Here is a 23257-nt window from a genome sequence, read left to right as displayed (position 1 = left end):
GTGAGTGAGTGAGTGAGTGAGTGAGTGAGTGAGTGAGTGAGTGAGTGAGTGAGTGAGTGAGTGAGTGAGTGAGTGAGTGAGTGAGTGAGTGAGTGAGTGAGTGAGTGAGTGAGTGAGTGAGTGAGTGAGTGAGTGAGTGAGTGAGTGAGTGAGTGAGTGAGTGAGTGAGTGAGTGAGTGAGTGAGTGAGTGAGTGAGTGAGTGAGTGAGTGAGTGAGTGAGTGAGTGAGTGAGTGAGTGAGTGAGTGAGTGAGTGAGTGAGTGAGTGAGTGAGTGAGTGAGTGAGTGAGTGAGTGAGTGAGTGAGTGAGTGAGTGAGTGAGTGAGTGAGTGAGTGAGTGAGTGAGTGAGTGAGTGAGTGAGTGAGTGAGTGAGTGAGTGAGTGAGTGAGTGAGTGAGTGAGTGAGTGAGTGAGTGAGTGAGTGAGTGAGTGAGTGAGTGAGTGAGTGAGTGAGTGAGTGAGTGAGTGAGTGAGTGAGTGAGTGAGTGAGTGAGTGAGTGAGTGAGTGAGTGAGTGAGTGAGTGAGTGAGTGAGTGAGTGAGTGAGTGAGTGAGTGAGTGAGTGAGTGAGTGAGTGAGTGAGTGAAACGGACAGAAGCCAAACGCCGCAGCAACATTACCCGAACGAGCGATCTATTCGAATAATAGCGCACACTGAAATGGGGCCAGATGAACCGTCTAATGTAGCGAGAAAGTCACGTCGATGCAAGAGCTTATCTTCGGCTCTCTGTCCGACAGGGGCTGTGCCCCCGGAATTGCGAAGAGCAGCTATCAGCGCTTCGCCAGGCGGATAAAACCGTGGGGCGACCCGCCGTGTAGCCAAGAAGCACGTCCAGGCACCCCGATTAGAGAGACTCGGACCGCGACGAGCAAATCGATCGATTCGGCCGCGCAGCATGAACCTAGAAGGAGTGTTCTCTCCGTGTGTGGCACCGCCGCTTTCAGCAAAGGCCATTTTCGATTGCACCACAGTCGATCGAACTACACTGCCGACGTGTAGCTCTTCGTCCTCTTAGTGCCAGGCCACTCGCAGTTCGCCCTGGCAGAAGAACGCAGTGTCGCGGAAGCTGCAAACTGCGTCGGCCATTCAGACACAGAACTCATCATAACTGTGTGCGCACGTTTCGTAAAGGGCCACGCAACACGCAAGCGACGTCGACCTGCGCAAGTCGACTGCAGCCTCGCACAGATTCCGTCGATATGAATGCGTCATGGAGAAGGGCAAGGCAAGGCACGCAAGGCACGAAGGGCCTTACATCAAATCATAGCTGTAGTCGAAGCGCGAACGTGTGCAGAAATCAGTGTTTGTCAGGTGTATGTTCCCAATAGTGGTGCGCTCGCATTGGTTAATATTCGTACATAATATACCGTGTTAATATACCGTGTTAATATACCGGGTTAATATACCTTACACGGCCCTGTCTAAGTGTAAATTCTAAGGGTCAGAACCACAGTGGAAAGATCGACGTAGTCAATTCAGACCTGGGATTTGGAATGTTCGCCCATCCGTATGTCTTCAACGGCTAAATCATTTCGGCGAGGATTCCATCTTGCGGAGCAGTGGCTGTATACGTGAGTGGTTCACGTCTGATGTAATAAGACTCGTGAGATGGTGGACTTCGTCAGCGCACAGATGACAGCTAGGTTCGAGGGAGGCTCCTCCTCAAATTCCTCCGCGATAAAGAACTCGTGTGCGAATGGTGAGGGTGTGCGGGCGGGCTATAGCAGTGGCAAAGTGAGATGCATGGCGCGCAGCCATGTTGCGTCCCGGCTGAATTCCGCGTTCGCCGAGAGTATTCCCTGTGCGTGTTGTGGCAGCCTCCAATCCCTACCGCCCTCGATGAGCGGCACAGGGCTGGAGCAATTGCCGGCAGCTTTTGCAAGGCAAGATGCGCCTACACTAGAAACGCTCCTCCTCCTCCTCCTTCTCCTCCTCCTCCCCATCGTGTGTCACCATCATGTTTAGTGTGTACTTCTTTTTTTTTTTTCGCGCGCTGTGAGATGTTGAATGTGAAACTTTGTAGCCTATCCAGCACTGCGCAGTATTATTGAGGCTCTGCGAAGCACCTCCGCCATCACTCTCTTCATGGCAGCGTAGTAGAGTGGCGGGTGAGGGCGTCCGTCTGTTGCGCCCCCCCCCCCCCCCCCCTCGTTTCTCAAGTGTCAGGCTCTCAACGATTTCTAGTAGGAGCACTTCGAGAAAACTGCGCGGACGTGGAGGATCTTTAAACGCCGTTTTCGTGTTTTCGACGACGTGATGACGAGAGGTTCCCCGGTTGCAGTTAACGGGAACATTCTTCTGACGGAATGAGTCTCGCCGCTTTGCTGGCAGACCCGACGCTCGGATTGGGACGTCGCGCGTTCTTGCAATCGGCGCCCATGTTCAATTTACGCGTTCAACCACCAAGCTCCGAGCAAAACGACAGCTATACATCTTCGTTCGCTTCAGCTTTCACCATCGAGTAGCGGCAGCCTTGGAATTGGGCTTGGTAAACTGTTCTGCGTGGCGCTCTTCTTCTTTTTTTTTTCCTTACGAAGATGATGTCATCATCGAAACGATGTCGCACATAATTTCGAACTTCTTTCTTGTCAAAAAAAAAACACAAAGTAAAGTAAACGCTTTCCGCTAAGTTACAGTCAGCCACAAGATATTACGAGACACGAGTTCCCCGACAAATGCGAATTTCTGCTGTGTTAACGCGTGTTGCGTACAACCTAATTAAGCGTCTGGGAACAGAAAAGACTTCTAAATCTAATCGGATATAAATATTCGAGAAACACAACCCCCGAGCATGGACTAAGATAACGAATGTTTTCGCATTAGTGTAGCGACATCAACATTACCATCGGTGTAGAGTTATTAAACAATTAAAAAAATCGACATCATATACGAAGCTCGCGCGAAGTCCGTTTAATAAAAGCAGAAATCGGGCATAAATGCATCGGGACCCGTTCGTAATACCATTCGAAACGAGACGTCCGAATAACTGAGAAGCTTGTGAATTGTAAACAACTGTTTTAAATATTTGGTACAACACGGCAACCACATTAATAAAACAAGGGCATAGTATGTTACCATTGTTCACGTACAGTGTTGCGTTCGTTCAAGGAGAGAATTGTGATACTAAAGCAACGCACAACGTTTTAAAAGCACACAAAGATGATAACGCTGACCAAATAATAAATCGGAGCGAATAGGTGTATATGCGGCCTAAAAGCGAGCCACATTCTTATTGAACGACTGGAAACAGTTGCGCTCGTTGAGTAATTGCTGCCCCTGCGCGACAGTCGCAGCTTTCCTGGGGAAGAATCATTCTAAACAGTCTTTTTTTTCTCCCTCGAGACTCCGACGAGTGTTTCTACCCCTTATAAATTCGAAAGAAATGAATGGTTAACAACGTAAAGCTGTGAATTCTCGAATCGAATAATACGAGTCCAATAGCACGGAACATTCGACTTACGGAAGTGCTAATATTCGCACACCTCTCAATTTCGTGTGTCAGTGTATACGAAGGCAGCGAGAAAACTACTACACACGGAAGCATTGAATTCGAATCCATGTGTCCTGGTTTCGCGGAATATACAATATTTTCGCTAATCCCGAGAACGCTAAACTTTTCTCAACTACGGCACATTGCGTTTTCAAGAAAATTTGATTTTGGTGGGGATGAAATTTTGTTCCTGAGCGCGATTTCGCGGCGATTTCGATTATTCGCCGCTAAGGTCGCACTCCGGTGCAGCGGAACACACAAAAGTTCGTGTGCTCACGCACAGGTGCCGCATGAGGAGGCCGCCTGGTCAAATTTTAATCCACGGTCCCCACAACTAAGACGGTTCTCACATACTCTTTAATCGTCTCAGATCTGAAAACAACTTGAACTTCATCAATTACAGCGTGTTATGTCTGCTTATTTTCGTATAAGTTGAGACTCGTCGTGCTTTTAAATGACGCAGAAGAAAAAAACAAAGACTTACCGTGGATGACGTGCGCCGTCGTACACAAAGCGTTGGTTTTCTGGGGCCGTATTTGGTAGCTGTTCACATTCTTTTTTTTTTCATCCTTTCTCATTGGCTCGCAAGCCCGTGGTGTTCTCTACGGGTTCTGTCGCTCGTCGCTATCGAGAGATATCGTAAAAAAAGTAATAATTTCGTTTACGGTGTAACCTCACACATGAAATCACAGTCGGTATTTTTGAGCTTTCTGTGTTTATTGCAACACATCTTATTGAAATCGGTTCAGCGTTTATTAACAATAATTCGGAGCTGGCTTGGAAATTCCTTAGAGAGTTTTTTTTCTTCCTTTCTTAAGAGGGTTTCATTAGTGGGCGCATTGTCTCGCGGCGTCCTTCCGTGAAGATATAACATGAACCACAGCGCAAGCGTAGTGCGCGTACGATATTTGCGAGTAGATCAGTGGTAGCAGTGATGCTAACTCGCAACACTCGGGTTGTTGTTCAATAAGGTCGGAAAGCCTCGTTTCGGATTCACACATGGCGTCGCGTGCTCGCTTCGACTCGTGGATTATTCAACTCGCATCTCCTGCTCCATAACCACCGAAGCCACTCTAGCAGCTCCTCACTGCTTTACCTTTTCTTCGGGCTGTGAGGACGGTTGATTTCCCTGCATCTTGTTGCTTTCGCAAAAAGCTTGGCAATCCAAGTCTTGGCTAGCCAAAAGGATAACCTTTCAGTATGTGTACCAAGTCCAAGTTGGCGTTAACACTTGCAGCTTCGTTCTTCTTCATTTCTTTTTTGTTTTTGTGTGCGTGCGTGTGGTTTGGTGCCTGTGATGGCATCAACCGCGCGATCAACACGTTCACTTCTCGCTGCTGAGTTCCTACAGCTACGCTGTAACTCTTGGTCGTTTTTTCGTGTCTTTACTTACCCGCGGCGAGCCCGGACAGCTGTCGATTCCGTTTCTTGTTTCGGCTTCACCGCACCTAACCTAACCGAACCTCTTAATGCGATCCGGCCACAGGGTTTTGGGAACTTCCGCTCGAGCCGTTGCGTGTTACCGGCGCGCTGAGACAGTGAGCGGAGCATCGGCCGGGTGCTTTCCTCCCTCTCCCGTTGGCCACGCGCGTGTGGCTGTTTCCTTATCTCGCTCTGGTCGCCGGCGGCTCTAAAAGGACGACGGCGAGGACATTCAACCGGGATCAATAAGCCGAACTGGTCAAGCGTCCACTGCCACCGACGTGCGCATTCGATCGAAAAGAAGGAAGGACCAAACCAAGTCGTGAGCGCACGCACGTGTTATTGTGTGCGTATATATATATATATATATATATATATATATATATATATATATATATATATATATATATATATATATATATATATATGCGTGCGTGTGTGTGTGTGTGTGCGTGCGTGCGTGTGTGCGTGCGTGCGTGCGTGTGTGTGTGTGTGTGTGTTTGTGTGTGTGTGTGTGTGTGTGTGTGTGTGTGTGTGTGTGTGTGTGTGTGTGTGTGTGTGTGTGTGTGTGTGTGTGTGTGTGTGTGTGTGTGTGTGTGTGTGTGTGTTTTCGCGTACGCGTACATTTGCTCGTGCACTGCGTCTACATGTCTGTCAGTAAACATCTCTGCCGAGGTATGTGTGAGGTATGTGCGAAATAGAGACACTTATGTGTCTCTATTTGTGTGAATGTATACCTGCTTCTATTCAGGCATGCGCGCTTTCGCGCATGCGTCTGCTTGCCTCCTTCTATGCCCGCATCTAAGGCGCACAATACGCGAGAAACGCGCGAGTGCAAAAAGTAACAAGACAGATCCTGAGTGAGCAAGTTGCCACTTCCGCGCAGTGTTACGCACAAAAGCCTGGAAGCGTCACTACGCAATCCCTCGCTTTCCCAGCAGGCACGCATTCACCTATGTGCACACGGCACACAACGTGCCCGTCCCAAAGCTCGTGCCTTGGAGCAACCGAGAAAACATGCTTGCATCCAGTAAACGCATATCAGAAGGATGAACACCGCACAGCGCGTCGTATTGTTTTACGCTCCAGTCGACCACTGGATTTTCCTTTTTACTATTTCCGTTGATCGCTTTCATTTCATGTTCACGCCTACTTTGTTCAGTTTCTTGCGCGTTTCACTGCTTGTTGTCCTCGTTACTTTCACGTTCTTATTTTGCGCCACTAAACAACGCACACGCATTCATTCATTCATTCATTCATTCATTCATTCATTCATTCATTCATTCATTCATTCATTCATTCATTCATTCATTCATTCATGTTCTTGCTCTCCGCCTGCCACTAGTTTTATTCTCACGTCCGCTGCCCGTACTTTCTTTTACGCTTCCGCCCGGCTGTCGACGTGTGTGGATGCATCCAACAGCGGCACCCGGCCGACGTGCAGAACGCGCCTTGTCTAATGTAGAAGACCTGCTAGACCGTGTCTACTCGTACACAACGCCCATGCTCCAGCAAGGCCTGCACTCCCGTTTATGAGCTCAAATATTTGCCATAAGCTTTCACCGAAGTTGACTCGCCAACGTATCACCAGGGCAGGTGGTGATGATAGCGAGAAAGAATACTTAACAGTTCTGGTGGGGTCGATTAGTTCTCGCATATTTCCTTTTACAGTCGCAATGCGTTACGCTGTGTTTCAGAGCTGCTTCTATAGGCATATAGTCGGCATACTTGCCGACATACGCACAGCGTTCGCTGAGTCGGCTAGTTGCCGTAAGCTTGACTCGTTTCAAACCTCCACCTTGTCATGTTTTTTTTAAAGTGGGCGGTGTCATTGAAAGAAAAGCAGTGCCATCGGATGTAGTTATAACTGTGAAGAACACGTACAGATCTTTTTTTGTAGTTTTGCGCCAGTTTCGAGTGAATGTCAGCTTTCGGTTTCGTTTTAAATTTCTGAAACTTTCTTCTGCCAAGGAAACATAGTGAGGATACTTCCGAGAAAATCCACGCGAACTCGACGAATTACCCGTAATAACTGTCACTGTGAAAGAAGAAAAGTGGCAAGAAGAAATTAATTTTTTTTTATTTGAAAGCTATGTTTCATTTTCGCCAAAGGGTTTTTTCTTTACGACCGCCTACCGATTCTATACCAATGTATTTATTTTGGCTGTAACTTTTGAAAATTTCTGCCTTCGCTCACAGTCTTATTGTGATTGATTGCTGCGCGGCCAAAGCTCCTCGTAGGCATGTGGCACGTTCTCAAGGACTCCACATCAAGTGCCAGTCTTACATGCTTACATACGGTAGCTTCCGAGGTAGGCAGGCTGCGACGGGTCGATAGAGAAGCCGAGTGAAGCTGCAGAGACCCAAGCCAAGGGCCTCGAAATTCAGCGCCTCCTTGGAAGTTGGGTGGAAAAGAGGAGGCGCTCCTTTCTTCCTAGCGCTCCCCTCGTTTGCTGTACGGCTTCTCGCATCTGCTTCGCCGTGGCACGCTGTGAGGGCGGAAATCACCTCGTTCTCGTTCCTCGCTCTCTCCTTTTCTGTTTCCCGCGCTCGACTTAGCGGAAGTCGCCGAGACTCATTTTAATCGCAGTGCAAGTGGGGACAAACACGCTCGCTTCTTTAGAAATAAAATGCTGGCACTATAATAGCGCGCTCGAGATTGCTTGGGTGGCCAGTCGCCCTCGCTGCGGTTCCTCGTATCTACCCCGGCAATCCGAACGTTGCGGATCTGGCGGTCGGCTTGATTATTTCTTCTTTATTTTATGCGAAACTGTTATAGTTTTTTGTCTCTTGGCTTGCGTGTGCGTTTTTCTTTTTTTTCACGCCGCAAGATTATTTCCAACTGTCGCAGGCGTGATTCAATGGTTGAGTCATTTTTCGAGTTAGTTAGTTAGTTAGTTAGTTAGCTGGTTAGTTAGTTAGTTAGTTAGTTAGTTAGTTAGTTAGTTAGTTAGTTAGTTAGTTAGTTAGTTAGTTAGTTAGTTAGTTAGTTAGTTAGTTAGTTAGTTAGTTAGTTAGTTAGTTAGTTAGTTAGTTAGTTAGTTAGTTAGTTAGTTGAACTTGTTTCGGTGTTTCCTTAATTTCACGTCAACAAGACGTATTCTAATGTAGCAGGCGCGACTTATTGATTTACTGACTGTGTGAGTGTTTCAGTTTAGTTGTTTATTTGTCTAAATAATTTAGCGGAATGTACTAGCGGTGGTACACTCGGCAAAGCGATGCTGCTTGTGTTCGCAACCAAGTGTTTTCATGTTGTTGTTTTGTTGTTTTTTTTTGCACGAATTGCAGTAATTCCCAAAAGCTCGCAACGAAAATTGAAACTTGTATCTCGATAAATTTGCCGCTGGCGTGTCTGTATTAGCGTCGCAGCACAACCAATCGGACGACGCAATCCGGCTGAATTCAAACTTCGAGCCCTTTCTCTCTCTCTTTTCTTTTCCCCTTCTCGTGACGTAGACAGCAACTGCTGCCCTCCCGCCTGCGCGACGCAAGTCACGTCAGCGGCAGGTAAGCTGGCGGTCCGCAGAACACTCCCCCCTCCCCGTGCGCCGTTTCAACAAAAACGGGCGCCGCCGTCTCAAGCCAGAGACGAGGTCTTACCCTGGAAGCCAGAGTGCAACCATAACATGAAGCAGGTTATCACTGCATAAATGCGCAAATAAATTAAGCGCTACAAAGGCATGTACAAGAGACGCCTCTTACCATCAACTAAACACTTCCAATCTCAGCGAAGGCTTACGCTAATCACGACAATGCGGAGAATGTATTGTATGGCAATAGAGACAGAAGCAGAGAAATAGGCAGGGAGGTTAACTAGAAAAAAAGTGCAATTTGCTACATTGCATGAGGGAATAGGGATTGAAAGATAATGAAAGGGATAAATGTAAATATAAGCAAATGAAAATGGGCGTACAAAATTTTGAGACGGCACACGTCACTTTCACAGCCTATATACGAGTATCTTGCAGGCCTGCAGCCCACGGCAGGTCTAGCGCTCTGGCTGTCTTTAGCGCATGCGTCTGTTGTGACCATTGTCCTGACATGTTTTGTTCAAAACGTGGCCGGTTGTCCAATGTCTCTTAGTGCACTGTATGGCACGAATAACGGGGCATCGCACCATGGCAGCCCTATAACGTACCATTTTGTTTCCCACCAGCTTGAAATCGCGTATCACATTTCGTTGAATTTCGTTTTCCTCTCCGCTCTCTTTCTTCTCTTTTTCTTTTTCAGCACTGTTATTGGCGAGTTGCTTTAGGAGTGGGATATATAGAGGAGGTGCAGCTTTCAAGTGCAGTCTCCAACTTTTCGGCAGCACAATAGTTTCGTATTTACATACAAGAGTGGGTCGAGACAGATGTTTTCTCCGGCCATTATGGCGGTTCTCGACTGCACGCCTGCGAAGGCCTCGTTTCAGGCTTAGCACTCCCGGAAAATATTACATATCGCGCTGTACAGCTTTGTTTACACTGTACCACATCTCTTCACAATGGAGCCGAGCTTTCCTTTCTTCACGTGCATCTTTTTTTCTATCTCCCACACCTCTCTAGCGCTACTGAGGAGTTCAGACCATTTGCCGCTTAGGCGCGCGGAAAGGCGAAAGAAGAGAGAAATGAAAATATTGAGGACTCAAAAGGAATTGGCAAAAACAACAAAAAAGAAACAACAAAGAATGAAAAATGAAGGTACAGCGCAGATTTGCAGCCAACGCGTCACGATGCGAATATTCACTACTGCGATGGAACCGAGGTCCCAGCGGAGTCAATGCATTATCCCCACCGGGAGTCGTTTAGGTCACGGAGGAACAGCCGGGCAAAGTGATTTTGTCGCGGTATACAAAAACACGACGCGGGTAGAACACGAATTTAAACCGCCGTTCTGCAGAGGAACAAATGGAAGCAGAACTTTGTGCATTATGAGTTTTTTTTTCTTCTTCTTCTTTCTGCAGTTCGAACGAATAAAATCAGAATCAAACGAGCTGCACGATTGACTGTCTTGCTCGTCGTATAAAAACAGTCATTTGCGCGGCCAAAGTTGTGTTCGACTCTTATGCGCGTTATCAAAATGAAGTAGTGGGAGAATATTATGCGGAAGTCACTCGATTTCTGAACAGCCGTATAATGAAAATAGCGTTTTTTTTTCTTTGACTCGCGCTTTCACAAGCGCGCGGCTAGAGTCCCTCATTCTTCTTTCTCATCAGCCGGTGCTAGTCTCGCTTCTTTGTTAGCTACAACTTAATCTTCTGTAGCTAACAACGGAGCGTATCTCAGACATGTCCCGTTGTTCAGAAATGTTACTCATTTTCTAGAGGCATGTACTAACCGGTCAAATTTAGCACGTTATTGAATAACTTGATGTTACTATACCATATCATGGGTCTGGACCCTAAGCTGTTAGCAAAGCTGGTAATTATGCGTTTTGCCTCTTCACTCTGTCGTCATCGTCACACATCTTGCTCCTCTCTCTTGCCCGACCTCGTGCGCTGCTAAGCATGAGGCCGCGGGTTCAAATCCCAGCCGCGGCGGCTGCATTTTGATGGGGGCGAAAAGCAAAAACGCCCGTGTCCTGTGCATTGGGGACACGTTAAAGATCCCATAATGGTCAAAATTAATTCGAAGTGCCCCGCTGCGTGACTTATAATCTAATCGTGGTTTTGGCACCTAAAACCCCAGCATTCATTCATTCTCTCGTGCCCTCTTTCAACTTCTCCTTTCCCCAGGACTGAATAACTGGCTAGAGGAACACGCTCCAGGCCGACCTCTGTGCGTCTCTTAATCATTAAGCTTCTCTTTCTATCAATCTATCTCTCTCTATACTACGTGGTTTCATGCTATTTTTAGCACGTGTAATTTTTCCAAAATCCTTGTGCATGCTTGTTTTCTGATGGACGATCCGTCCTTCGAATTTTGTGCAACAGTGACGGGTGTACCGCCAAGGCCTCGTGCGCACCAGTGGCCTTGTGGAAGGAAATATGCCTCGCATGCGGGAAGTACTGCTGTATTCTGGTTTCGGTGCCTCTGAAACCCACCGGTTTTAATGGGCTGAGATGTGCCCCGGTCTGGTGCTCGGCTGTCTGTGGGTGGTTCTGATCTCGAAAGGGGGCTTTATAGAAATTTATTGGCGTGGTCTGCTGGGGTGCCCATCTTCTGAACCACAGATGGTAGAGCATCCACCATTGCTGTGGGAGGAGGCAAACTAGGTCTGGCGTCGGCTGCCTGCCGGTAAAAGCAAAACAGGCACAAGCGTGCTCCCGGCAAGGTGTTCGGGCGTTAAGAAACCCGAATGCGTAGAAAAATGGCGCATATCGTCAACATGATACGCACACAATGTGAGTGATGTAGCGTTAAGAGGAAACCAGAGCGCAAGACCGAACGGGAAGCGGAGGAGAACCACTAGACAGACGCTTCTCTGTGTTGGGTTTCCTCCGCTTTGCGTCGGATCTTTCCCGTTGATTTCGTCACGACGTACTTACTCTCCTAGTTGTCAATCCTTCTGAGTATTGAAGGGCCGTGTTACAACAACATTTTGCGAGTGGTAGCTTAAGAAACCGACTAGGACACAACACACACACGACGCCAATATCCTTGTTTTATTTTTATTAATTTAAAACCTAAATTATTTCTGGTGTACTACGTGCTAGAAGCACAATCTGATTATCGTGTACGCCCCATCGGAGGATTCCGGTGTAATTGCAGCCACCTGGGGTCCTTGACGCGCACATAAATCCAAGTACAGTAGTGTACTTGCAATTAGCCCCCATAAAGATGCGGCCGCCACGGTCGGTACCGAACCTGCGACTTCAAACTCGGCAGCGCAACGCCATTGCGGACCCTGGCCATAGCTACTGGGCTATAACCGCGGGGGGTGAACCCGCTTCGCGACCTTGCCCCCGTTCCTTGCCATCTAAACGAAAACCTTACTTGGGCACCTGTTCTCGCCAACATTGATATCGATTTAGGCTGCAGTGATACGCAGACACTCGAGGCTTAGTTATGCCTCAGATTCGCGTCATTATTGTCTCTGAACGGAACGCGCGACATAGATCACTCTCGCAAACCATAAATTTGAAAAAAAGAAAAGAAAAAAGCTATGCTCTCGGGAAGCACCGGAAACGAATAAGCGACGGCCCCTTCTTTCCCGAGGCTTTGAGTAAAAGGTCACCGTAGTACATAAATCACCTCGTGCGCTCGAGGTTATTTGTGAGTGGTGGTGCTGGCTAATACTCCCAGGGTTAGTTATAGAAGTAAAACACAAATACCCAAGAAAGTGGATGGGAAAACAGCGCCACGGTTGCTCAGTTGGTAAGAGCGTCGCACGCGTAAAGTAATGACGTGTGATCGTTCTCCACCTGCGGCAAGTTTTTTCATCCACTTTCATTTTCATTAATTTATCATTTCTTTAATACAGTTAGTAAGTACAAATAATTTCCCCTGTGTTGTCCTTGATGGCATTGTTTGTTGGCTTCTTATGACATGATTAACAAAAATTTGGCCCCTCGGTCTTCTCGCGTGTTCGAGTCACTCACGCAGCAGGCTGCCGTATGAAACGGCCCTGCTTGCAGGCGTTGAAATGTACGTATGCTATAATCCTGCTTTCCGAATTCATGTACCTGTCTGCGCCTTTATTTATTATTTATTTTTACAACGACCCTTGTTAAAGAAAAAGTAAGCTAAACGTAACAGTCCTGATAGTGTGTATGAAACACATAAAGACAAAATAGTGGAGCTTACAGTTTAAGTGAATTTGCGAAGTTTCTGTTACATGAGTTTTGCAAAGCCCTCTGAACCAGAGAGTTGGATCCTGTACAGTGGCATATGTCAGTCCTCGGCGCTGTGGACTCTCTCTAGCACATGTAGATACTCATAGAATCATACCTGTTACTGTCGCGGAGTTACAGAGATGTAACAAAAATGCTTCATTTTTCTTAAAGTTCTTGATATTCTTTTGTTATTGTTCGATTAAATAGTGGCCTGCAGTAGACGTTTGTTGTGAAAGTCGTAAGACTCCTAACAACGTGTCATTCACATCGGAATTCAACTCGTTTCGTTAAAATTTGCTCTGTGTTCCTAATTTAACAACACAAAGCTTCATGACTTCAGTTACTTCATTATCGAAACGTCGTTTTATGCATTCAAGCACAAAAATAACTGAAACTCCAATTAATTTCTCCGCAAAGTTCCGGAATTAATGTCTCGAAACTGGTGTCATCCTGAGAATTTGCTCCAAGCGGATCCGCCTTGCGAACTCCACGGCTAGAATTTGGAAAATGCAATATTGGTCATAAGGTAATTAGTTAAAAAACGAATTAGCGAGTTTTTGTTAATTAGTCGATTATGCGTTCTAATTTTTTGCGCAGGCAGTGTCCGACGCTTCGAATAGACCACCTCATGAACTATAATTGTGCTATCTACCACAAGCAATGTTTAAGAATTTTCGAAAGCGTTCGCTGAAGCACACTGTATGTTGTGTCCGTACGCACTATGCAGGAATACGCTTTTTTATATGCCGCCCGCATCAGGTGGAGTGACGTACTGGGCGTATGCTCAGGCGAGTACCTCGCTGATTTACTAAGGACCCCTGGTACTAAGTCTAGTACCCCTGGACTAAGTCTGGCAGGCGCATGATTTGACAGCGTCTGCCAGACTTACTCTAACTTAATAAATTCAATGAAAACGTGACGCGGACGTAATAGAGGCCGTCAATATAATGATAATAATGATGTTGACAGTGATTGTGATTACAATGATCGCGGTGATTAAGTCTTGTACTTCAATCGAACACAGCGCTTCAAAAGAAGCGATGCAATGCATTTCCCTCCTCGTCGGGCGAGCGAAAACCGCAAAGAGGAAAGGGCTATGAGAGAAAGAGCGTGAAAAAAAAAATTAAAGCCCATTGCGTTACTCTGTGTCGTCAGACCCTCTGTGCAATGCAGTGCGCTCTGGTGCCTGCGTATCTACAAAATGACCTTGTGCTTCGGGCTTGCTTGAAAAAGAAAGACACTTACCGTCAAGATTTCTGTGGTCTTCAAGAACGGCGGAAACAGTCCAAGACCAAAGTTGCGCAACACGCAGCCGCGCTCGCTTCTATTTCGAGTTGATGAAAAACGGGCTTCCTCTCACAGACGCCTGGAATGTTTGCTCTTGGCGCGATGAAAGCCAGGCTGCCTCCTTTCGGGACTCGGTTGTCAGATGGCTTTCGAGTTTATGCTGCGCCAATTACGCTGTAGTCGTTATTAGACTGGTGCTTCTTGAGCTCCATTCATAGGCGGCTGCGGACACTTTTCGGTTGTGTTGTTACTCTCTCTCTCTCTCTCTCTCTCTCTCTCTCTCTCTCTTTGTTTTTTCTGATGCTGCTGATGAGCTAAACTACGCCGTCTCTTACACAACCGCGCGCGATCTTGCAATATGCGCAGCTCCGTGTCATGTTTAACTCGCGATACATACTTCGGGAGGTGTTGGTGGGCTAGCTGGTGTTCATTGTTGTTCTAAAGGCAGCGCAGTTGTTGAGACACGGACGAAAATTATAGCAGACAAACAGGAGTGTCTTGTTCTGCATAGCAAGGCATTCAGTTTTTGAAACCACGTTCTTTCGCGTTTTCGGCTGCCGCATTTACACACTATGACACATTTCTGCCATAATTCTTCTGGATTTCGCAATGATACGTACATGTTGTAACACCCCCACTTTCGTTCCAGTTATGCGTAACAGTACTTTCTCTTTGAGCAGGCGCTTCTCTTGCTTTGGTTTAATCGCAAGAAACGTTATAAACGTCAGTGTTTGTCTGGACGAAACAGTATTTAGGTATTCTAATTTTACTCCCTGCCTTCGTTTCTACCTGCTACATACAATCATTACTGACCTAAATTTTAGCAACTGAACACGTGCATTAGAAGTCAAACCAAATTAAATAGATCAGTGCACAAGACGCATACACCAAAGGTGGAACGCCAAGAAAAATACATAAATTTATATAAGTCATCATAAACTAACTGACCATCATGATTTTTTTAAATCTTCTAAAACACTAGTAACACATCTATACCCTAACTTCAGGGCTAAGCTCAGTTCAAGAGAAAATGGTATAAAAATGTGCAGCACACTCCCAAAAATCGGTATTTAATTTTGGTAACATGATTAATTGTAGCTTGTTCATTAATTAATTAATTAATATGATAGATATATTACAGAAGCTGAATGCGAAGAATTACCTAGCGAGACGAATAACCGATACGCTTCTAAATGGTTGTAAGTGCAGGGCAGATGGGTATTGCTTGGTAGCCTTCCCAATGCAAACTATGAAGCGAACGTGCAGAAAGAGACAAAAAAAATAATTAATTGGTATAAAAAACAGTGATGCTAGCTGTTCATAATATGCATAGGTCGTAAGTTGCCCTGCCCTCGTAAATAGTAACACCTACAGTGTTTTGCGATGGTTGGAGATCACGCAGAATTTTATACGAACATTGTATATTGCAAAGCACTGGAGGTGGGCTGACTCAGGAATTGACGATGACTGAGGGTATTATGGTGGTCACCCCGACTGGCAGGATGCACCAGAGGCATGTTCTTTATATTTCTGGCACTGATATCATGTTCTACGCAAGTGTTGCGCACTAGAACAGAGAGGTCTAACCTCGTGTGCATACGTGTTAGTTTACGGAACACTGAGGTAAACAAAAGAAGGCACAGACGGCGGCAGATTATCAAAAAAAAAATTTATTGGCATCCCTTTTGAAACGAGGCAGTGACAAATAGTCACCTAGCCTGTTTGAATTAAGCAGGTATGCTTACAGGTTTCTCATTCCAGAATTTTGTATATATTTCATTAATACTTTTTCTGTTCCTTAAAACAAAACACTTATATTTAACTTGTACCGCTACATGTGGCCTTAACGGATTCAATCCCGCCAATCTTCTTTCTGTTTTCTTTCCATCAGCACTCTAAACGTCTCTAGTTTGTCTCGACTGCTGACCGGTTGATGCTTCCATCCGCTTCGAATCCAAGTGCTTCTGGAAGGTGTACGTTACCCACGGATCTCGTTGAGTGAATCCCTTCGCATTTCATTCGAATGTGCCGAGTGGTCTCGAGATTTTTGCTGCAGCAGACTCATCTTGTTGCGAATATTTGCGCCGGTTTGTTTTTTGTCCGTAGACAACAATCTCGAGCCTCAAATAGCAAGGCACTGCCTTTTGTGTTATCGTACAGACTCTCCCTTCTACTTTCTTTCTTTCTTACCACTCTCGTAAGTGGCGACGGTCTCTTTTGTTTCGATTATTTGCATTCTATTTACTATCTCTGTTTCTCTTACTTTCTTTTTAATGATTCCTGGCTGTTTATTTACACTTTCAATTACCGTGTACTCAGATGTCAACTTTCTCGTACTCTTTCTCCGTTGCATGTCAACGCTTTTGAAGTACAGATACTCGTGCACTTTAGTCGCCCATTCATTTTGATCCAGCTGCAACGCTGGGATTGCCACCTTATGACGTTGTGTTAAGTGACAACGCATTCTAAAGGCTTCAGTGTTGCATTAGTGTTGTCACAGAAGTACAGAAAAGTGGGTCGTACGCATTATCTCACCAGCTAAGTAAAACATTAAACAAGTAACGCTAAGTTGGTCACTGCAATAATATATCCGTGCGCTCTGGCTTAGCTCATCATCAAAAGGAGGCCCCAACGTCCGTCTTCGGTATTCCGTAAATAGTAAAGTCTGCTTAGGAAAGCTAAAACTTCCCCGTTGTCCTCAATGCTGGTCGTGAAAAGTTGGCACTCATTTTGCAGTAACGGCTAGTATCGTTAGTGACGCCTCTTCTCTCCCGTTCTCGTGCAGAGTGTGACCGTATGTTCATCAGCAACCCGGACGGCCCCAAGAACGGAAGCTTCAGCGCCCCGCACATGGAGAACCCGCTGGGCCATTCTAGGCAGTGCATCTACACTTTCATCGCACAGGAGAACGAGAGGGTCGACATCAACTTCACCCGCTTCAGGGTGCGAGGATCCTCTCCAGAGTGAGTATATTGTCCGCGGTGTAGCTGTCTTCTAATTAAAAGGTACAGCATAAAGACGAACATTAGGTTGAGCTGCATTCCTAAGTTACGAGTCTTCAATTGTAAAGCGGCCACTGTTACCACAAGAACCGACGTGGCAAGCTGGAGAAGAAATACAAACGAGTGGCGACGGTGTGCGCAAGTTCCCGCTCCAGCTCGCCGTAGCTTCAATAACAATAACATCTGCTTAAGTCTAGTTAGTTGATTATCGCCGAGATTAGACGTCGTTTTAAGGAAACCAGGAGCTCAGTCTAGCACTTCGGGTAACTTTTCCTACATTCATAACAACCCAAATGCGAAAGTGTTGTGATGCGTACTAAAGCTGCCACTTGCGCAGGCGCCACCAACGCAGAAATTCGCACTGGCTCTCATCGAATGTAAAAACTTAGAGTGTGTTTGCACCTTTGCGAAGGACCTGGGTATTTAGAGAGAAAGAAAGATACGTTAACCTTTGTTTGATCAAATTCACTGAACCGAAAGCGACAAAGAAGAAGAATAGTGGTCATTTCACCAGAGCGCATATAAACGACGCCTATAGCGCTGTCAAAGCCTCATCCTTCGTTGGGCGTCTGTAAAATGGCTACATCTCGGCGGATCTGTTTTGGCAACGTCTGACAATCAAGCAGGTTTACGGGTAGCATCGCCGTTACAAATGTGTGAGAGTGTTGGATCGCTGAAAACTACTTGCTCTGCACCGTGCCAAAATGACATGAACTTGCCACGTACCTCTGGCATTATTCCATAATGTAACTAAACACAGTTCAGAATGCTTCTTGACTTTGCCAAATTTTTATCAGCCGAGAAGTTTCCTTCGTGAAGAACCCGTATGCGTTCCCTTTGGTCGCTCATTCATTTTACAGCAAGACAGCAAAACGTCTGCTAATGATCCACCGATGGCTCAACCACGATGGCTCGACAAAATGCGAAATTGTGTGCGTGCAACGATACTACGTGAGTTCACGCTTGAAATACCTAACGCGACAAAAAGTTCATTCGCAAATGTGGGGCTAAGGCGATATCGCATGGCTTCACGTGGCTTGGAGAAGACCGCAGCGAAGCCAATATTCCAGCGTTCGCGTCCCTGCGGCACTAGCCAAGAATCCCCGCCTCTCGGATTTCAGCAAAGTTGTTCCCGGCACAGATTCTGACCACGATGCATGGGCACGTTCTTTTGCTACCCATAAATACTCGCAGAACGATCACTGTCTGCAGACCACACAGTATATATACGTGTGTCCGCTAAAGTGGCAAGTGCGCCTCGGATCGATGCGAGTGTTCGGCCACTGCTGGAAAATTTTATGTACCACACAGTAATTCTAAGCAGCGTCGTGAAGGTCTCCGTGAGCCAATCAGGATACGGGTTCGCGAAGTTTCTTCTGCTCGAGAACGCATCGTGAGTGGCCAGTGGGCGCCGTTGCAGTTTGCTTGGTTGTAACCTACTATGCACAGACCAATTACGTATCTCACAAATTGGCGAAATTTAAGCGCTTTCTGCACTTATAAATCGCAGTATTTAACTGCTACCCAGTGTTGTCGACACTGCCTGAAACTCATTTTCTGTCAAATGATTCCCACACCTCAAGGGGCAAAAGGGTTTAGAAAAAGGCTGGCAATGAGCTGCTCTAGGCGTTACACAACCAATTAACCTTGTTTTAGATTTCACATCGGTGTATATTTATCTTTAAGAATAACTCTAATTTCTGCGATAACGTACTTCCTTGTATTGAATGCTCAACTCAGGAGACTATCCTAACCGAGTTCGTCCCTTGAATGTTTATCAGAATACTATTCAAAGTATTACGTGTACAAAAGTTGACTGTTTTAGGTAGGTACTCGTTAATTTATTTTCTTTTGAGTTATGGTGTACAAGGCTTGTGCCAGGAGTCTGTGCGAACGCCTTCTGGTCGAAGCTCTAAAACTACATAAATTAAGCCTCTCGACCTTTAATACATATCTGTGACATCGGGTCGCTATTCGGACAGCAAACAACTTTGTTGCACTTTTTATTGTGATAGCAAAAATTGAGTCACTGAAGTATCCTTACGTGATTTGAATGCGAAAGCATGAAGACTTGGCTAAGTTATCACCCTAAATTTAAACCACCTTAATCCACCTTGCTCTAATTTGTACCAACCTAACTCCCCTTAATACAGATTTATCCACCTTAGTGCACTTTAAACCGCCTCAGTACAACTTAATCCACCATGCTCTAATTTGTACCCACCTTAATTCACTTTAACAAATTGTAATCCACCTTAGTCCGATTTTGGGAGTGGTCCACGGCGCCAGTCCGATACCGACCACGAGATTTCCACGAGATTTCCACGAGTTCGGCACGAGATATCAGAGTGCGAGCAGCAGCGGGTCTAGCGCCGGTAACGTGACGTCATCACTCAGTCACGTGGGTTTTGGTACCGTCGGATGACAACAAAGGGCGGCGGATTTTCCGCTTCGTGGGGCATGCAATGCTTTCGCATGAATAATACGCACACTCGACGCGCTTTCGTGCCGTTGTCGTCGTGATGTCCTCCTATCGACGGCGCATGCACCGCTCGCACACGCAGGGTTAGAAGGTCTCCAGAGACGCGGAGCGCGTTTGTCGGCGACAGTGAAGTGGACGCACCGCCAGCGCTCCGCTCAATCGGTTGGACGGCGGAGCGATGAGCATTGTGCGCATGTGCACCATGAGCACACCAGCGCTTCTGCTGAGCTGCTCTCCGAATGCATTCGTCTGAGCGGAATGGAAAGAAGAAAAAAACGTCGAGCTAGCATTGTCTAACATTTCACCAAATGCCCTCTAAAACGTCGACGGTTTCGCGTCGACTTCATCTCATGCGTCATCGAGGTTCGACGGCTCCAACGTCCCTGGCGGCGACTCTCGCCGTGCCAGCATTGTGAAACGCCTGGTAGTTGCCAGGGTGCTGTTCCTCCTGCCCAGCAGGAATGTTGCCTTGGGTGCGGCGTCGCACCAACGTGTCGCACCAGCGTACAATTAGGACACCGCCGGAGGAGTTCGAACGCGACGATAAATATTGTTATCTACTTCGATGCATAGCCAATCGGGAAAAACCAAAATTTTTTTCTCATTCCTCAGCACACTCCACATCGTCCTTTTCAATTATCTTTTCATCGTGCTTACAGCTTCGTCAGGTTTATTATCGTTTGCACCACATTTACGATGTCAGTTGTTAGCACTTATGGCCTTTCGCATTAACTCATAAACTCACAATGCTCTATGCAAAGACCTATAGCTCAACTTAAGGCTGTCAGTGCTAAAATGCTCATCGTGTTTTCTTTAAATATTTTTTGTGATCTAGTTATATATTAGTGACAATTCAAACTTTCAGAATAGCCGGTGACACAGTTGCGAAGTTTGCCATTGACCAACCGTGCGTGAACAACATGAGCCAGATTCCGGAGGCAACGTTCTGGCAATAGAAATTTCTTTCGTCAGGGCAACTGCATAACTCATAAACATGCTTTAAGTTTATAAAATGCTTTATGTAACAGAGGCGGAACATTACTGCAATAGCCCTCACGCAGCCTTTCGCCCTGGCACAGTAAATTGTCCTCATCGAAACGTTAGCTGCTCTCTCTGAGGCTTCTTCTCCTGCTTGCCTGCAGTTGGTCATACCAAGTGTCCATATTCCTGGGACCTGTTCGTCTTCTTTGTATACAACCTTGTGCAGTGCCATCAAATCAGCCATTCGTTGGTCTGTTAGATGTTAGACTGCACACATCAGTTAATAAACTCAACTCTACAGCTTCCACAACACTGCATGCATTTCCTCTGGCACCGCGCAGTCGTGCCGGTGCTATCCAACTTCACGGCAAGGCACTCGGCGTTTTCCCCGTCTCCATAGGAGTTCAGCGACTTCACTCCACACGCACGCACATACCCAGGAAAAGAAAAGGAAGGCAGTTCGAAGCGAAACTGGAGGGCAGAAGCTGAAAGTAATTTCGCTAGTCCCGGTCGGGCGCTTTTTACGCCGCCTTTCGGTATTATACGAGTCGAGATAACTCGTCGGGCATCGTAAGTAAAAATTTTTATTACCATCGCCCACATAAGCGCATAAGCGGGTTGACGCTGTGCCGAATTTTACAGCTGCGATATTTGTGGAAACGAAACCGACCACGAAGCGGCCGTTCCGGATTTTGTATCGTGATATAGTTGCAGCGGCTCTCTGTGAGCATGTGACCCAGAAAGTCACCCGCCTTTATTTGCCGAATGGCTGAAACAGAGGACAGGAGGAACTGATTTATGTAACAGAGGCGGAACAGTACTGCAATAGCAATACTTCTGCATACAGTTTTTGACCGAAGTTTCAAAGCCAGCATCAGAATGGCAAAGTGCGTCGTCAGGCTCTGCGCCAGGTCTACTTCAGCACGCGGCGCTTCGAAGTTTGGGAGAACGGGGAGCACCATGCCCGTAAATATGTGGGTCATTCGCATGCACATACGTTGCCAATATTAAGTTGTAACTAAACAGCCGTATAACATTGCCTTACGGGGGAGTTAAGTACGTACAAAATAAAATAAAAAGCTAAAATCTACACACTGATTTGTATATAATTGGAACGATGTAAGTTGTGCAAAGTACGCCGTTCGTACACAGGTGCTGCCACGCGCGATGCTTTGATTTTTCTTTTTTGACATTTCACGTTCATTTCACCACATCGTTGACATGGCATGGCGATGACAGCTTTCCGTGACGGAGTTAAACAAAGACACCGGAACCGAATGAATACGTCCGTAAATGAATTCTCTGTAAAAATATTACCGAATACACCTCATTATATACCGCAACCACAAGCGATAATGTTGCCTTCTTTCTTCACACTTAAAAATCTTAGCAAAATGTATGCAGGGCGCTGGACTGTGTAGTTACGTCATCGTAATTTTTCCTCTGTTGTTTTTCTATTTCCTACTCTCCTTTCCCTGTTAGGGTAGCCAGTCGTACGTTTTCTAGTTAACCTCCCTACATTTCCGTCTTCATTAACTCTCCCTTTTTTTCCACCCGCTTCTATTCCATCCTAAATTTTTTCTTTGCCCCTTTTTCCCCTCTTCATTTTCTCAATGTAGAATAGGAGAATGGATGCACGAGGTACAAGGCTTCAGATAGAACTTTCCATCTTTCTCCATTAAACCTTCCTCATGTGGTCAACAGTGGTCGAACGGGCAATAGTCACTGCAGAGCCAATGCTTTGACGCAGACAAGTCGTCCTGTCGGAACGTTGGTTCCACGCGGCATAGCTTTTGTTCCATCACGTCAAGCCTCCATCTTCCTGTGAATCCCTGTCTTGCTTGGATCGCTGTCTTCCTCGGTGATTCAAACGCGCACCAGCGGTGAGGCCAGCCCCGCTATACTCGCTTGCTGGAAGTCTTGGGAGTTTAACGTGTCAGCGCTTAACTGCAGTAGGGCATGAGGCTGGGCTAGCTTAACGCAGCGTTAATCCAGCGCTCCGCACCGGAAAAGGCAGCTAACGAGACAGGAAGACTGCGAGAGCGCGCAACTTATGCCGACCGTCCCAACCAGACTCTCGACGGCCGCAAACGACAGCGAGCAGACGCAGATCGCGCAGGAAACTGGCGCTTCCTCAAGTGGCGTTAAATATTTTATGAGGCGCAGACACGGCCTACCCGTGAGACCAGTTCGATGCTCAAGGACTTTCCATGCGGCCTTTCTGTTTAGCATGCGCGCGAGTGCTTTCAACGTTAATGCGCCGACCATCATCGATGGAGCGGCATCCGTTCGTGCATGCCTCTTCGTTCTCTTTACCACCGTCAAGTCCACTTGCCGCTTCTGGTGACCAGCGGGCGGTTCCCGGAATAAATATTCATCAGCTTTCAAGTGTAACGATCCTGGCGTGGAAAGGTGAAGAGGCGATTTCTGACGCAGAGCGTGTTAAAATTTGCGCTAAACCGACAACTTTGACGGGAACTGGAAAGGAACAGCGATAATGCATTAGCGAGCTTTTAAAACGCGCCCTGTGGTAAGGCCAGCCGGTAAAGCTAAGCTGACGTGAAGCGATTACGGTGTACTGGTAAACGAGCAGCGAAGGCGTATTGCTGTTAAATTTCGACACTTTGTTGAGTCAAGCTTATCGCTTAGCTTAGTGAAGACAACTTCATCATCAAATTACTCGCCTGCTCCTTCACTCTCAAACTTATTATTTTATATTATTGTTCCACCGATGTCTGCTATGCTTGAGGACACCTGTCGGTTCCCAGACCTTTTTTGTCTGATATAATGAGGGGCAGTCGGCAGGAAACGGGAACACAATTATGCTTTTCTTCGCGC

General features: G+C 46.5%; 1 protein-coding gene across 4 annotated transcripts in view; it reads left to right on the top strand.

The window, feature by feature from the left end:
- LOC135906229 (cubilin-like) overlaps positions 1–23257 on the top strand; it is a 255316-nt gene that overhangs the window by 177913 nt on the left and 54146 nt on the right. For all 4 annotated transcript variants that reach the window (XM_065437518.2, XM_065437519.2, XM_070539152.1 and 1 more), the window contains one exon: positions 16740–16917. In XM_065437518.2, coding sequence (XP_065293590.1) covers positions 16740–16917 — 178 coding nt within the window. The remainder of the gene's footprint in view (positions 1–16739; positions 16918–23257) is intronic.

The sequence above is a fragment of the Dermacentor albipictus genome, chromosome 5 (assembly GCF_038994185.2).
Source record: "Dermacentor albipictus isolate Rhodes 1998 colony chromosome 5, USDA_Dalb.pri_finalv2, whole genome shotgun sequence".
Classification (NCBI taxonomy): Eukaryota; Metazoa; Arthropoda; class Arachnida; order Ixodida; family Ixodidae; genus Dermacentor; species Dermacentor albipictus.
This window is presented reverse-complemented; position numbering and strand designations above follow the sequence as displayed.